The 14894-nt window shown below is 39.3% G+C and overlaps 1 protein-coding gene across 3 annotated transcripts in view; it reads left to right on the forward strand.

Annotated features, from left to right (window-relative positions):
• The window catches only part of Slco5a1 (solute carrier organic anion transporter family member 5A1), a 134382-nt gene that overhangs the window by 107705 nt on the left and 11783 nt on the right, over nucleotides 1–14894 (forward strand). For all 3 annotated transcript variants that reach the window (XR_005737841.2, XM_040293968.2, XM_040293969.2), the window contains one exon: nucleotides 3140–3338. Coding sequence is in view for 2 of the 3 variants with exons in the window: in XM_040293968.2 (XP_040149902.2) it covers nucleotides 3140–3338 (199 nt within the window). In the remaining variant the exon portion in view is untranslated. The remainder of the gene's footprint in view (nucleotides 1–3139; nucleotides 3339–14894) is intronic.

Here is a 14894-nt window from a genome sequence, read left to right on the forward strand (position 1 = left end):
TGTATTTTCCTCAGTATGTAAACAGACACAAGTCCCCTCTGCATCTTAGCAAACAGACGACTCCCTCCCTGAACCTCAGGTTTACTCTGGCTTCACTCTAACTGTAGACTTCTACCCCTCCTTCCTTTAATAGCCAGAGTTCTAGAAAGATCAATCAAGTCCCAGTCTCCACAGTCTTAAGACTGACTTCTCAAGCCATTGCAGTCTGGCTTCTTCTTTTATGACACCCTTAAAATTGCTCTTGCCAAGGTTTCCAGGCACATGACGGTTTCGTTTCAGTCTTCCTTACTGGATTTCTGAGGCATTTGACACCACTTTCCATTCTCTCCTTGAAACTCACTCTCTCTCTTTAGTTTCCTATGGCACAGTTGCTCCGACTGGTTCCTTCAGTTTATATCGTGTACCATATGCTGTGTGCTGTATCTACCCACAGAGAGTGTGTGCCATCTTGGTTCTCACATGAAAGGTGCACAGCTCCTTAGTAAAGATGTCTGGCTTAGAAAGTTTAGGAAGCTAGTCTGTGATGACATGGCTACAAATCCCAAGTTTTATACTCCCTGTGACATTTCTCTTTTCTGGATTTTCTTTTGCTTCTGTGGCTGCTTCTTTTCAGCTTTCTTTGGGTTTTGGCTCTTTTCCTTTCTCAATCTGTGCCATCTTGTAACATCCCAGGGCTGCCATGAATTCAACTACAGGTTACACCCCCAGCCTGGCTCTTCCTGGAGCTTACAGCCCCCAGGTAGGACAGTGGGAGGCATTTCTGTTTGGTAGTTCCACAGGCCTTCAACTCAGTGTGTGCACCGTGGAGACCATGGAATAGCCCCCGATACCTTACCCTCTTATTCTGGGTCCCCCTGCCTGGGTGTCGTGCACTGGTCTTCCTTCTCCCCCAGCCTCATTATCTAGTTTATTGTGCTACCAGGGCAGAGCCTTATGGTGGCTCACAGGACCTTTGCAGTTACCCTCCGGACCACTTCTCTGACTCATGTTTTCACCCCAGCTAAGCTCCCTGGCATCTCACTTAGAGGAGTCTTCACCATGTACCACTCCCATCCCGTCTGACCCAGCTCGGGATTCTCCAGTGACCTGTCCAGACATACAGTCTGAGCATCTTTCCTTGTCTCTCATGGTCTCACTCTTCCTAACCTCTTATCCCCATGTCCTACCACCTCCCAACAACTTGCCTTCCACCCTCCCAATATTGTGGACTGCTCTGAATTCTCAATTCCATTATCTCCTGCTTCTCGGCATGTATTTCCTTTGTATAGGATGTTCTCTCTGCGCTGGGCCATTGGACAAATTCTGTCTCATCTGTGGTATCAACTTATATACTGCCTCTGTGAGAAGGCCTTGCTGACTTCTCCCAGGGAAGAAAAAAGTGCCTCTTCTCCTGTATTCTTCGTGCCCTTGGTAGAACAATTGCATTACATTCTAATTATCTATCACCTTCGTGTAACCTCTTTAGATTATAAAATTATTTCTATATTATTATTTTTTACTGTGAAATAAATGCATTGACTAAAGTATAGAGATAAGGAATAAATATAAAGGAAACATTTGTTTCGTCTGTTTGGGTTGCTGCAACAAGATAACCATAGACAGGATGGTTTATAAACAAGGGGAATTTATTTCTCAGTTCTAGAGACGGGAAGTCCAAGATGAAGACATGAGAAGGTTTGGTGTCTGGTGTCTTTCTCTTAGATGGTGCCTTATCATGTGCTCACACAGCAAGAGGGGTGAGGAACTCTCAGGATTTGTTTGTGTTTTGTTTTGTTTTTGGTACCAGGGATTGAACTGAGGGGCACTTAGCCTCTGAACCACATCCCCACTCCATTTTTATGTTTAATTAGAGACAGGGTCTCATTAAGTTGCTGAGGATAGCTTTGAACTCATGATCCTATTGCCTCAGCCTCCCAAGCTGCGGGCATTACGGGTGTGTGCCATTGAGCCTGGCTTTTGGGTATCTTTATTAGAATACTTATCCCATTCATTTGGCCTCCACCTTGACGATCCAATCATACCCGAATCCCACAAGCATATCACCTCCTAATGTCATCATGTCAGGGGTTAGGATGTCAACATATGAATTTTTGGGGGGACATACAGACCATTCAGGCCATAGCAGTAGCTATTACCCAGATTATGGAATGGCATGTTTTCAACACCAGAGGAACCCCTTCTTTTGTATCACTGATTCCCCTACTATCTTGGCTCTTATGACAGTTACCTTTTGGGGTTTTTTCCAGTTGTATTACCTGTGTATGTACCTGTATTCCTAGTACTTGATGCAAGTGTAAACATGTCATGTATAGTATTCTGTTGCAATTTCTTTCTTTCATTGGACATTGTCTTGGTAGAATTCAGCCACATATTATATGTGTCTATATTTCTTCCTTTTAATTGCTGTATAGTATATTCCTTTTAATTGCAATATATGAATGTATATTCATATACTGCATTATATGAATATATTACATATAATGCATCTGTTAATGGACACTTGGTTTATTGCCAGTTTTTGGCTCTTAGAGTGTTTCAAATATCTTGTAATCTCTTTTGTTGCCTGGGTGCATGAATTTCTCTAAAATATGGATCCAGAAATGGAATTGCCTGTTACAGAGGTGTATATTTTCCACTCTAATAATGCCAATTTATATTTCAAAGTAGTGTCAGTATTAACATCCCACCAAGGTGGAGAGTTCCCAACACTCTATCTTTGCCAACATGTGGTATTGTGACTTAAATTTTTACCATTGGTGCAGATAGTGGTGTTTCTCTGTGGTTTTAATCTGTATTTCCCTCTTAGCAATGAAGTGGGTGCCTTTCATGTGCTCACTGGTCATCTGTATTTTCTCTTTGGTGAAGGTTGGATTCAAGTTTTGCCTACTTTTCTAAGGGGTTGTTTATCTTATTGCTTTATTAAAGTTCTTCATAACATCAGGATGTGAGTCCTTTGTTGATCACTAAGTGTTGACAGTGATATTATACTATAGAATCACACACCCTCTTATTTATTGATTACAACAATTTTAAAATTCTTTACCCTAGTACTAATGAGCAAACAGAAACAGAATAATTGTAAAAGACAAACAACCATGTATGTTAGTTCAAATTAACCCTCCCCTTCTCTTTTTTCCAGGTGTTATTATTGTCCCCAGTGCTGGTGTTGGTATTGTCCTCGGAGGCTACATTATAAAAAAATTGAAACTTGGTGCAAGAGAATCTGCAAAATTAGCAATGATCTGCAGCGGTGTGTCTTTATTGTGTTTTTCAACCCTATTTATTGTTGGATGTGAAAGCATCAATCTAGGGGGCATCAACATCCCTTATACAACGGGGTAAGTACCTCTGAAGAGCCATCCCCTGTCAGCATGACCATAGTGTTTTATGTACCCGGGTAGGATGCCCTTCCTCCTGGCTGTCCCTCCTGTGCATGCTCTGTCTCTCCAGGTGGAGCCCACTCTTCTGGCAGGCAGAGGCCAGGACCTTGCCTTTGTCCATGTCCTTTTTAATCCTACAGAGTGTCCTTCATACCACTTTGATGACAGAAGATGAGAAAAATGCTAGTTGGATTAATGAATACTGTTGTTTTTAACATAATGTTTATTTCTTGTTTTTTTTTTTTTTTTTTTTTTTTTTTTTTTGCACCAGGACTGAACCCAGGGTCGCTTAACCACTGAGCCACATCCCCAGCCCTGTTCTGTATTTTATTTAGAGACAGGGTCTCATTGAGTTGTTTAGCACCTCGTCTTTGCTGAGGCTGACTTTGAATTCCTGATCTTCCTGCCTCAGCCTTCTGAGCTGTGGGATGACAGGTGTGCACCACCGCACCCAGCTAACATAATGTTTTGAATGGGTAATATATCCACCTAACTTAAAAGCCTCAAATTCAATGAAAATACAATGTACACTGAAAAGTCATGCTTTTATCTATGCCTCCATCTCCTACTTCTCCCCATTTCTCCATCCAAAGATAAACCAGGTAAACACATTTATTCATTTTTAAAATATCCTTCCAGAGCTCTTTTATGCAAAAGTATAAATATGTCTTTTCAGTTTTCCTTGTTTTATATGCCACATACGGCATTCTACACACACTCCTCTGAGCTTTGTTCTCACGTAACAATATAGCTTGGAGCTCTTTTTGTACTGTAATATAAGAACGTGAAGCATAGGTGACCCTTACGCTGACCCTTCTGTGCATCATTCTTCTAAGTGCTTTGTACATATTAACTTGTGAATCCTCACAACAACCCTATTAGGTTGGTGCTGTTATCATCCTGATTTTACAGGTGACAAAACTGAGGTACAGACCACACGGGTCATTGGTTCAACATTTAGCAGTGCCACCTTCTCAGAGACTCTCTTGCTCTCCACAGTCCAAGGAGCTCACTCTTCATTCTTGATCTTCTTGCCCCTCCTTTAATTCCCTCTTCGCAATAGCACTGAACATTATCTGAAATGATCTTGTTTAATTAATTTCTTTGTTCTTGTCTCTGGCTCTAAAATATAAGCTCTTTGAGACCAGTTACTATATCTGTCTGGATAATGGTTGCCTCCCTGCCATCTTAAACAATGAGTGACAATTGTTGCATGGATGTGTGGGTGAATGGGTGGATGGATGGATTGATGATGGAGGTCTCCATTGGACTTTATTCATTCATTGTACATAGTCCTTTCTAAATACTTTAAATTTAATACTTATGTCTGTTTTCTTTTTGCCTTGGGGAAATTTTCTTATACTGTAGTTTTTCTCATTCTTGCCTCTTCATTTTACTTGTGTTCTGCAGGATTCCTGTTAATCAGATGTTGCAACTTATGGACTGGATGCCTGTGTGTTGAATTTCTTCTCTTGTATTTCATATGCTGTTGTCTTCTGCTATGGGTGTTTTTTCCAAACTTAATTTTCTTTCTCTCTCTCTCTCTCTCTCTCTCTCTCTCTCTCTCTCTCTCTCTCTCTCTCTCTCTCTCTCTCTTATATATATATATATTTACTTTGAGGATAATCTTTTTCTTTGTGGAATTCTGAGTGTCCCTTTTTCATAGCATCCTGAAGTTGTCTTACCTTCTCAGATCCCTCTGGGCATATAATTAGAATTTTTCAACTTTGTTTCTGTTCCTTACATTTTATCATTTTGTTTTAAGGGACAATTTTTCTGTTTGTTTTTTTTCTGGACTTTGCAGTCTGATAGCACTCAGTCTAGCATCTATTGCTCTTCTCCTCCTCCATTCCAAATACAAGAATGAGAGGGTAGCGGGCCAACATCTAGTGTAGAGGCTTAGCTTTTTGGATGTCTTGCAGTTTCTTTAAAGAAGAGCTTTCTGATGAACCTCTGGTTCCTGAATTGAACCTTGGGGTGGGTGTACGGATGCCAATGGCAGGGTCCACTGATATGGTGTCTCTTCCTCAGATGCCTGGGGAGTTCCTCTGGGTTCCTTTCCACATCTCACGTGTGCCTGCTGATGCTTCTGCTTCCTTTGAGCTCAAAACCTTGTGGAGGTTCCTTTGGTTAGGTTGGCTCCTCCCCCTCTAAAGTGGCACCTGCCCTTTGCACATAAACCCTTGCAGATCTGCTCCCTGTTTTCACGAGGTCTGGTGTCTGTCTTTTCAATTCCTTTTAATCTTACTCTACTTTTATGTTTGTTCTCAGAAGGGATGGAAGACAGGCTCAGTATCTTACCCGCTTTGAAACTACAGGTCCCCTCAAGACTTCTAAAGCCCTTGCTTAACACCACGTATATCCTGCCAATCCTGAATCAACCACTTCTGGACTCTCCCAGGTCCACTGGGAAAAAATTATATAATTGTGCTGATTGGCTCCATTACAGATTTATGAGTTCCAGTCTTAGCAGGCCCTCCTGTGCTGAGCCATCCATTTGCTTAGCCCCAGTCAACTCCCTGCCCCAAGCTCACGATGATGATCCTTTTTCTTTTTCTTTCTTTTTTTAAAATCCCTTCTTCAAGTCCTTCATCTTGGCCTAGTTTTATTTTTCTTAGTGGCCAACCAATTCCATATTAGTGAGAAAACAGAGTTCCCAAGAATGAACTCTGAACTTCCCTCAAACTCTTTTTTCTAAGAAAGTATTATTTTTAAATGCTGACTCCATCGTTTTCTAGCCAAAAAAGTTACCTAATATTGATGTATTCTGTTTCCTCCTGTGTAGAATTGGTGATCATGTCTATCTCTCCCAGCATAATTAAAATAAAATACATATGGGTGAAAAAATTAAAATAATGCAGAAGGCTAAAAAATGAGAAGCCAGTATCTCCTTCCCTTATCTTCAACATCCAGCTTGAATCATTCAGATATTTTAAACAATACTTATGGTTTTGATTTGAAGGATTATTTAAGGGAAGGTTCTTATACTTACTAAAAAAGAATCCAGCATTTAGAATGTGCTGAAAAATTATTTTCTTGTCTTTATTCCTTTCCCTTGTGATCACGCAATAGAACTCAGCTATTTTTTTCTTCTTCTTTAAAATGTGAATGAATGTCAGACCTCTACCTCTGCTCAGGGGTGTTAAGTATATAGTGTTGCTGAACTTGGTAAGAACTCAGTGCATCTTAGTTATGTAAATTCATGATTAATGGCACACCTCTTCTCTGTTGACTGAAATCATCCAAGGAAAAGCAACCTCATGAGGAGTGCAGAACCTAATTGTTCTGGTCTTTGCAAACTGATTTCAGTAAAGTTTATGAATTATCCAAGGAAAAACCTAGTTTCCATGGAGAATTTCTCTGGCTTCCTAACTACTTTTAGGGAGATAGAATGAATAAGAATAAACAATTTTGAGTGGTGCAGCAGTAGAGGCATGCCACTTTTAGAATGTGGAAAAAGGTGTGTGTGGGGTGGATCTGTTCTTTATGTAGGGTGTGAGCTACAGTTCAGCTTCACCCATTTGGCTGAGTTCTCTTCTGCAGTGTCCAACCTGCTCGACAGTATGTGACTGCCAGCCTGGTAAAAATTATATTGTGCTCTGAAATATTTTTAAGGCTTGTACTTCGGTATTCTTTTTCCTCCTATAAAGTCAATAAAGAGAAAAATGGCACTAAAGAGTGGAATCTTTGTTAGGCAGCTGTTTGGCTCAGGAACAGTGATTGGCACTTACGGGTGTCTTTTATGTATAATGCTTATAGCACTTACAGCATCGCTGTAACGTATATATTATTACCCACATTTCAATGTAAGAAACCAAGGCTTTGAGATTAAGTGATTTACTCAAGGGCCTCAGTTAATAAGGAGTGGAACAAAATCACACCCTGATGACCTATTTCAGAGCTTGTGTTCTTTCTGAACACCACACAGAGGTGTGTTGACATTACCTATTTCACACAGGCGCACACCTGTGTGTCCACGCCACCTTCTTACTGATTGGGCGGTAGAGCTGGCCTGCGCCTTCCTCACTTCTGCACTGCTCCCTGGTATTCCAGGGCAGCTGAGGCACATGCGCAGTGCTATAGCTCTGCTCATCTGCTGCATCTGCCCTGCAGCTCTGAAGTCATGCGGTAGAGGTTTTTAGCTTGGCCTTGCTCCACACTAGCTGCATGGGCACAGGAGAATTATTGGACTTCTCTGTGCTTGGTGTCTATCTTTTTAAGGTGAGGAAGCAGATAGTATTTATCTTGTTGAATTGATGTGACGGTTGAATAGGTACTTGGTACCTATTCAAGGTACCAAGTTGTTGCTTGATTCCATTGGGGATCAACCCTAGAGCCTCACACTGTGCCTTAATTTCTTTCTTTTTTTTTTTTTTTTTTTGGTACCGAGGATTGAACTCAGGGCCGCTTAACCAGTGAACCGCATCCCTGGCCCTTTCTCATATTTTATTTAGAGACAGGGTCTTGCCGAGTTGCTCAGGGCCTTGCTAAGTGGCGAGGCTGATTGAACTCGTGAACCTCCTGTCTCAGCCTCCTGAGTCTGCCTTACTTCACCTGACTGTACCTCAGTTTCTTCAGCATTAATCTGAACTTGGTAATAGGACCTCTCCCTTAGAATCATAGAAAAGCTAGAATGGGATAAGACACATAAAGAGTCAGCAACTAATAACTATTTAATGATATTTTATCATCTTTAATATGAAGAGAAATATGCTTGCAGTCATACAGAGTTCACTGATTTTGAATGCAATATTTCTGATTATTAAACGTTTCTGAAAGAAGGGGAAAAGCATAAAGAAGAGAGCACAATATAGATGCTAACTTCATTTCTCAAAGTTTTGCATGGCGATTTTTACCTTATAGGACTTAATAACTGACCCTCCTTTGTGTTAGCATCAAGTACTCTTGAGCCACCTAACTGTCTGGACAGGCTTGGGGGAGTTTTAGGAGAATGATCTTTTCCTGGGGACCCAAAAGGGAGTCACAGTCTCTTTGTAGAAGAGGTGTTATTAATGGTTCCCTAATATAATTCAGATTTGATATCAAAGATGTGGAAATGACCTAAATGTCCATGATACATAATGAATAAAGAATAAGTGATATACATATTATATGTGATATAGGAACTACATCTTATATATAATATGTACATGTATGTCACATATATGTGTGTGTGTACACAAAATAGAAAGCTACTCAGCCTTAGAAAAGGAAATTCTGTTATGTGCTACAAAATGGATCTACCTAGAGGGCATTAAGCTAAGTGAAACAAGCCAGTCATAGACAAATACTGCATGACTCCATTCACATGAGGTATCTAAAACAGACAAATTCATAGACTCAAAGAGTGGAATGCTGGTTGTCAGGTGCTGGGGAGGGGCAATGGGAAGTTACTAATCAACAAGCTTAAAGTTTGAGTTAAGAGATGAATAACCTCTAGAGAAGTACTGTTCTGCACACACAGAACTGTGCAGTGGTGGGCCTGGGGTGCAGCACAGCAGGAGAGCATGCTTAGCATGTGTAAGGGCCTGGGTTCCCCTCAACATCAAAAGAAAAAACACTGTTAAGTGGGTAATTGCTCGTTAAGTGTTTCGAACATAATAAAATGAAAAATTTTTAAAGAAGAAACTTTATATTTGAGAATCCAATGAGTTTTCATTTTGAAAGACCCCAGGAATTATGGCTAATATTCTGGCTCATCTCCAACTCAAGTAGTTCCATTCCCAGCACCCATAATTTCCCTGAGGTTTTAGTTAGAACATGTGTATGACTTTCCCCTGTGCATCTGAATTGTGTCTCACACGGGTATGTCCTAATGATCCTGTGGCCGAAAGAGCTGGCCTTTACTATGATAGCTGTGGCTGAAGTAAGACTTTATCCTTATACTTTGTGGACTGTGAGCTATCGCTCCTCACTCTATCTTTTTGTCAAATAATTTCTAAAAATTGAGTTAAATCTGATGTACAAAATTTCTAACGAGTTCTATGTCTTGATAAATCATTTAATAGTTCTAGCATTATTCTTTCATTTTTCAAATGTCATCTCTTTGAACTTAGAATCTATTGTATCATCTTCTGGTTATGTGACTTCAGCTACAGGGCCCAAACGTTCTCAGGGGTGATTGCTTGAGCTGCCACCTGGTGGGGAATGATAACTTTCTGTCTGGGCATTGGCTGTTGGAAAGGGTGGTGCACCCAGTCCCATTCAGTTCCCAAATCTCAAAGGTTGTAAGTTTCTTCTCTGAGTGCAGGTTTGCCCCCACAGTATTCATACCACAGAAATTAAATAGTCTACTAATCCATCCCTTTGCCTCAGCTTCCCATGGGGGCCTCTCATCTTCCTTCCCACCACACCTGTTCTTATGATGGTCAATACGGCGTGTTTAACGTACCAGCCTTCCTAGGTATCTGGCATTTCTGGCTAGATCACTCCTAAATTCTCTAATTACACCATTCATCTCCTCATCTGTGTTTCACAGACTGCCTCATCTATGAAGATTTTCCTCACTGTTTAAATATTTTGCGTGGTTAAAAATCTTTTATTTATTATAGTCATTACTAATTTCTTTATTACAAATATCACTAATTTCAAAGGACATTACTGAAAATTAGAGGGAAGAAAGTTTGCTTAAAGGATCTTACTTATATTATTTTTGGATTATCCTAGCTATTTTATTAACAGGCTTAGCTTAATAAGTTATATTTCTACCTGGAAGTATCTGATACCATCTATTTTTGAGCTCTGTTTAGAGATAGAAACAAAATTTGCTTTTACTTCATTTTAGGAGTAGGGAGAGGATAAGAAGTATGAGCAAATATTCTTTCCACTTTGTTTTAAATTTTGTAATTAGGATCTAAACAAATCAACACTGAAGTCTGTAAGAATACATAATATCTCTATAAAACATAATAAGGCTTTTTGTAGCAAAAACATTCATGACTATTATATTCAGGACCAAATTTACCAGTCCATAGCCTTATATTAACATAATTGATAGAAAAATGTTCACTATGTAATGTGAGCAGGAAATAAAATAGAATTTAGAATTCTATATATGATCTTGATAACGGTATGTTAATGTTATCTAGCTGCACACTGAAAGAATAACAAAAACCATGACAGTAGATACCCTGAATAGTACTATTATGGATAAGTTTAAATTTTTTTTTAGTTCTTTTGTATTTTCCTAATTTCTATATTAAATAAGTATTATTTTAATAGAAAAGGTCTTTTGAAACACAAGGGACATCATTTTATTAATACTAATTCTGTATTTGCAGAGATGATTTGTATAAATTATGAGTTATTATATGTAGGTGTCACGTTCTACCTGGTTTGAATTTGCTGGCTAAAAAGCAGAAGAAAGCTTTAACAATAGAAATAACAACTGGATGCAGTGATCACAACTTCTACAACCACATCCCTCTAGTGAACCTGTGCTGTTATCATATACTACCTTTCACTGATTATCCTTACTCTCTGTGTAGGCAGGAAGGGTCCATGATAGCACAGGTGAAAAGATCTGACCCAAGGTCCTGCAGCTACCAAATGGCAGGCCTGAAACTAGAGTCCACGCTAGTTCTTTTCCCATTATTCTCTGTAGGAGAAAAAAAAAATACTTCTTGTTTTTTGAAAAGAAAAACACAGTGGAGACCTTTAGTACAATTCATGTTTGTGATTCTGTAACTTTTTAAAAATATATATTTTTTTAGTTGTAAATAGATCTTTTATTTTATTTACTTATTTATATGCGGTGCTGCGGATCGAATACAGGGCCTCACATATGCCAGGCAAATAAGTGCTCTACCACTGAGCCACAATCCCAGCCTGTGATTCTGTAACTTTTATCCATTAATACTTCTGCCACATGTTGATGGAGAGAATATCAGCACCTTAGAGCCTGTATGTTCGAGGCACATTGCTAGACACTGGACATATGTTTATTTACCAAATCCCTTTTACAACTGTGTGATGGAGATATTTGGATATCTATTTTACAAATGTAAAATCCAAAGTTCATCGCCTTTGTGAATTGTGGAGATGGAATTGCACCCAGGTCTTTCCAAGCCTAGTACTCAGGATCACTGAAAGCTGTGTCACGAAAGCAACATTAGAACCTTCTCCAGGAAGAAGGAAGCAGGATAAGCCAACCAGAAGACTTGAACTAGAGAAAGCAAAACTGTGGACAATTACATAAAACTGCCCTGCTAGCATAGAGACTTGAGAGGACACACTATGGAGGTAAATAAAACTGGATTTAAGTCCATTTCTGACTCATTCTAGATAGATATGTGATTTTGGTAGTACCTGCCCTCTCAAATCCAATTTCTTTGCTTCATCAGCAAGAGCAATTGTAATTCTCATGAGGAATGAATGAGCTAACTTAATGTGTAGAGATCTCAGTGCACACTGTATAGAGGAAAAATAGAGCTCTGTTAATGTGAGTTTTAAGTGATAATGATGAGTATCAGGATAATAATAAGTATAAATCTGAAGTTGCAAAGCTTTATTTAATCAAGAAAGAATTTTAATACAAAGCCAAAAATTTAAGTGGAGTTGAGACATTCTAATGGAAGTTTTCTTGAGGGCTGAGATCAATTGATAAAGATTAAGAAATTATGACAAGTGTACATTTCCCCCCTAACTGATTAGTGTATTTCAGTGGGTGGATCATATTCCTTTCCTCCATGAAACTTGAACACAGTTTGTACAGATTTTAATAGGGAGAAATGAGGACAAAAAGATGAGGGAACTCCTCATTGAATTATAGACACCAGAAGAAGTGTGTTAGCTGGGGAAGTTCAAGTGGTTTTTAGGTCTTAGGGTAGGGTGATGGGACACAACTGCTGGTGTGTGTGTGTGTGTGTGTGTGTGTGTGTGTGTGTGTGTGTTTAGGGCAACTGTGTTCTTACATACCCAGGTGTAATGGCCTTACAGCAGAGATTTTTTTTTTAATTTATATTAAAATCTGTTCTGTTTCTATATATCACTTTAAATAAATATTGATTTAATAGAAGTGGGGCAATATTGCTGTTATATTTTCCTTCTAACTCCCTCTACCTCTTTTTTGTCTCCTTAGATTTTCTTGAGGCCTCAATGATTGTGGGGCACATCACTCCATCTCTTAGAATTCCTTATTCTTTAAAATTAGCAAATGTACTAGCTAATCTCAGAGACCCCTTCCATCTCTCTGTCTCTACAATTACATGATTTTTGTAGTAATATAAATGTGTGACTCTCAAGCCAGCAGTTTGGAACATGCAGTTATGAGGCATTTGCTAGCAAGGCCCTTTGCCTTATTTGAAATCAAAACTTATATTGATTTGTGAGTTAAAATGAATATTTCATTTGGAAAGCAACTGTGTTGCCAGACATGCTTTCATTTCTTTGGAAAGGTGGCGCATGGACCCTGTGCCCAAGGATAAGTGCAGTCCACAGTAAGTACCCTTTGTGCATTTCTGCTGCCATCCGGGGTTCATTTCTTGTTAGTGAAATATTGTTATTCAGGTTTAAAGGCTTCCACTATTATTAGAATCTAGGCTGTTTTCTGGAGAGTGAATTAAAATCAAGGAAGACATTATTTCTGAAGAAAGTTTCTATTTTAATCAGCATAGTGTAAAGGGTGAACCTCGTCAGCAGTTTTCGCTTTTGTTCCACAACTGTCTTTTCCCCTAGTGACTTTTCACGAAGGCCCATTTCCTTTCACTGCTACTTAAATTTGTTGCCTAATTTGATTTTCTTAGAGCTTTTCATATGGTACCATTTTTTTGTATCCCCATGATCCCTGAGAAAAGCAAACATACCCAGGGTGACCTGAGACTGTCCTCTGTCTCCTAACCTCGTGGAGGTTTTGTCTTCCTGTGGTCAGTGTGTCTCGAGCATGTTAATGTTTTCTTCAGGTTCCTTCCTCTTGGAGGGACGTATTCTTAAAGGATAAGGTTTTTGAACTCTGTGGCCATAAATGAAGTAAAAGCACTTTGTTAATAGGAAATACCAAGTATATAGCAACACTAGTAACCCTTGGTACAATATTGAAGCTTGCCATTTTTTCGTGACTAAGCATGCAGGCATGTAAAACCCATTTTATGTGGTCCTGGCTTGCATTTTGGTTCTTAAAGAGCTGGTAGAGAGAATATTAGTGCCCACTGAATACTTTTCATATGATAACAGTTAACATGCACTACTCAGCTTTAGGGTGAATGTCTTAATGGCGTCCTAAGCCATTTCATCCTCAGTGGGATGGGATAGGTAGTTGGCCTGGCATATGGTCATTGGTCTGAGGTCTTATTCTTAGCATTACTGACATTTGGTCCAGATTGTTCTTTATTGTGAGAGGTAGGGGGATGTGCTGTGCATTGCATGATGTTCGGCAGCATCCCTGGTCTTTGCTTATTAGTTACCAATAGCGTCTCCTTGGTTGTGACAACCAAAATTATCATTGCCAAGTGTTCTCATGGCGGGGTGTGGGGAGAGGCAAAATTGACCCAGTCGAGAACCATTGGTCTAGAGTTACTTTGTTTAGGTATATTCAAACTTTAAAATGTTTGGATATGAAGAGTAATGAACATAATGATTACCAAAGTCTTGTGATAAATTGTTTTCTGTGGAATGACATGAATGAAGAAAAGGATTGGTACCACTTTCATGTTAGAAGGCTTTCTTGATAGAACTTCAATATTGCTTTGAATTTGTTTCTCCCACTGACATCCGAGAACTCAGTTATCAGTGAAAGGCTACGGGGTGGGGGGAAGCCTTGGAACAAACAACACTTTAAATTTATAGGTCACTATAAGGATTGGGATGGACTATGCTACTGGATAAATAGCACTAACATAGTCATTAAAGATAGGCTGTGGCACATAACAGACATTCCAAAATATTTTTTGAATGGATGTGTGATGGATGGATGAGTGAAGGATATGCTTTTGCTAAGTCACTTAGCTTTAGGAACAATATTTCATCCGTGATTCATGGAGGGTGGCATGATGACAGAAGCACAGAATCATGATTATGAGCACTGTGATTGCTTCCATTCCTCTGTGGTCTCCTCTGGGGACCAGCCTGCCTCTGCTCCTCACTGACGTTTCACACTTCTCTCCCCTGCCCTGTATTCCACTGGTTCCCTGCTCCCTTTATACCGATTGCCAGAATTGACTTTCTGAGAGCTTTCACAGCGTACCATTTCTTTCTATCTGACTCCATGATATTATGGAAAAAAATTCCCACCACATTTGATTGTGCATCTTCATTTGGGTATTCCTGAGTAAAGAACTGTTTAATCATTCTTGTTTGAATCCAACTGGTGATGTGATTTCTAACCAATCATCTTTGCAAATCCTTCCTTTTGATTTCCCAGGTTCCATCTCTTTCTTTGAGAAGTTATTCAAGAACCACTAAAGTTTTCGTTTAAAGGAACCAATATTGATAACTCTGATTGACGTATTTATATGCTCACAATGATATTGTTGGTTCAATACTGAAAAGTATTTTCTCTATTTTACAGTTTAAGAAATT

Source organism: Ictidomys tridecemlineatus, chromosome 7 (genome assembly GCF_052094955.1).
Source record: "Ictidomys tridecemlineatus isolate mIctTri1 chromosome 7, mIctTri1.hap1, whole genome shotgun sequence".
NCBI classification, from domain to species: Eukaryota; Metazoa; Chordata; class Mammalia; order Rodentia; family Sciuridae; genus Ictidomys; species Ictidomys tridecemlineatus.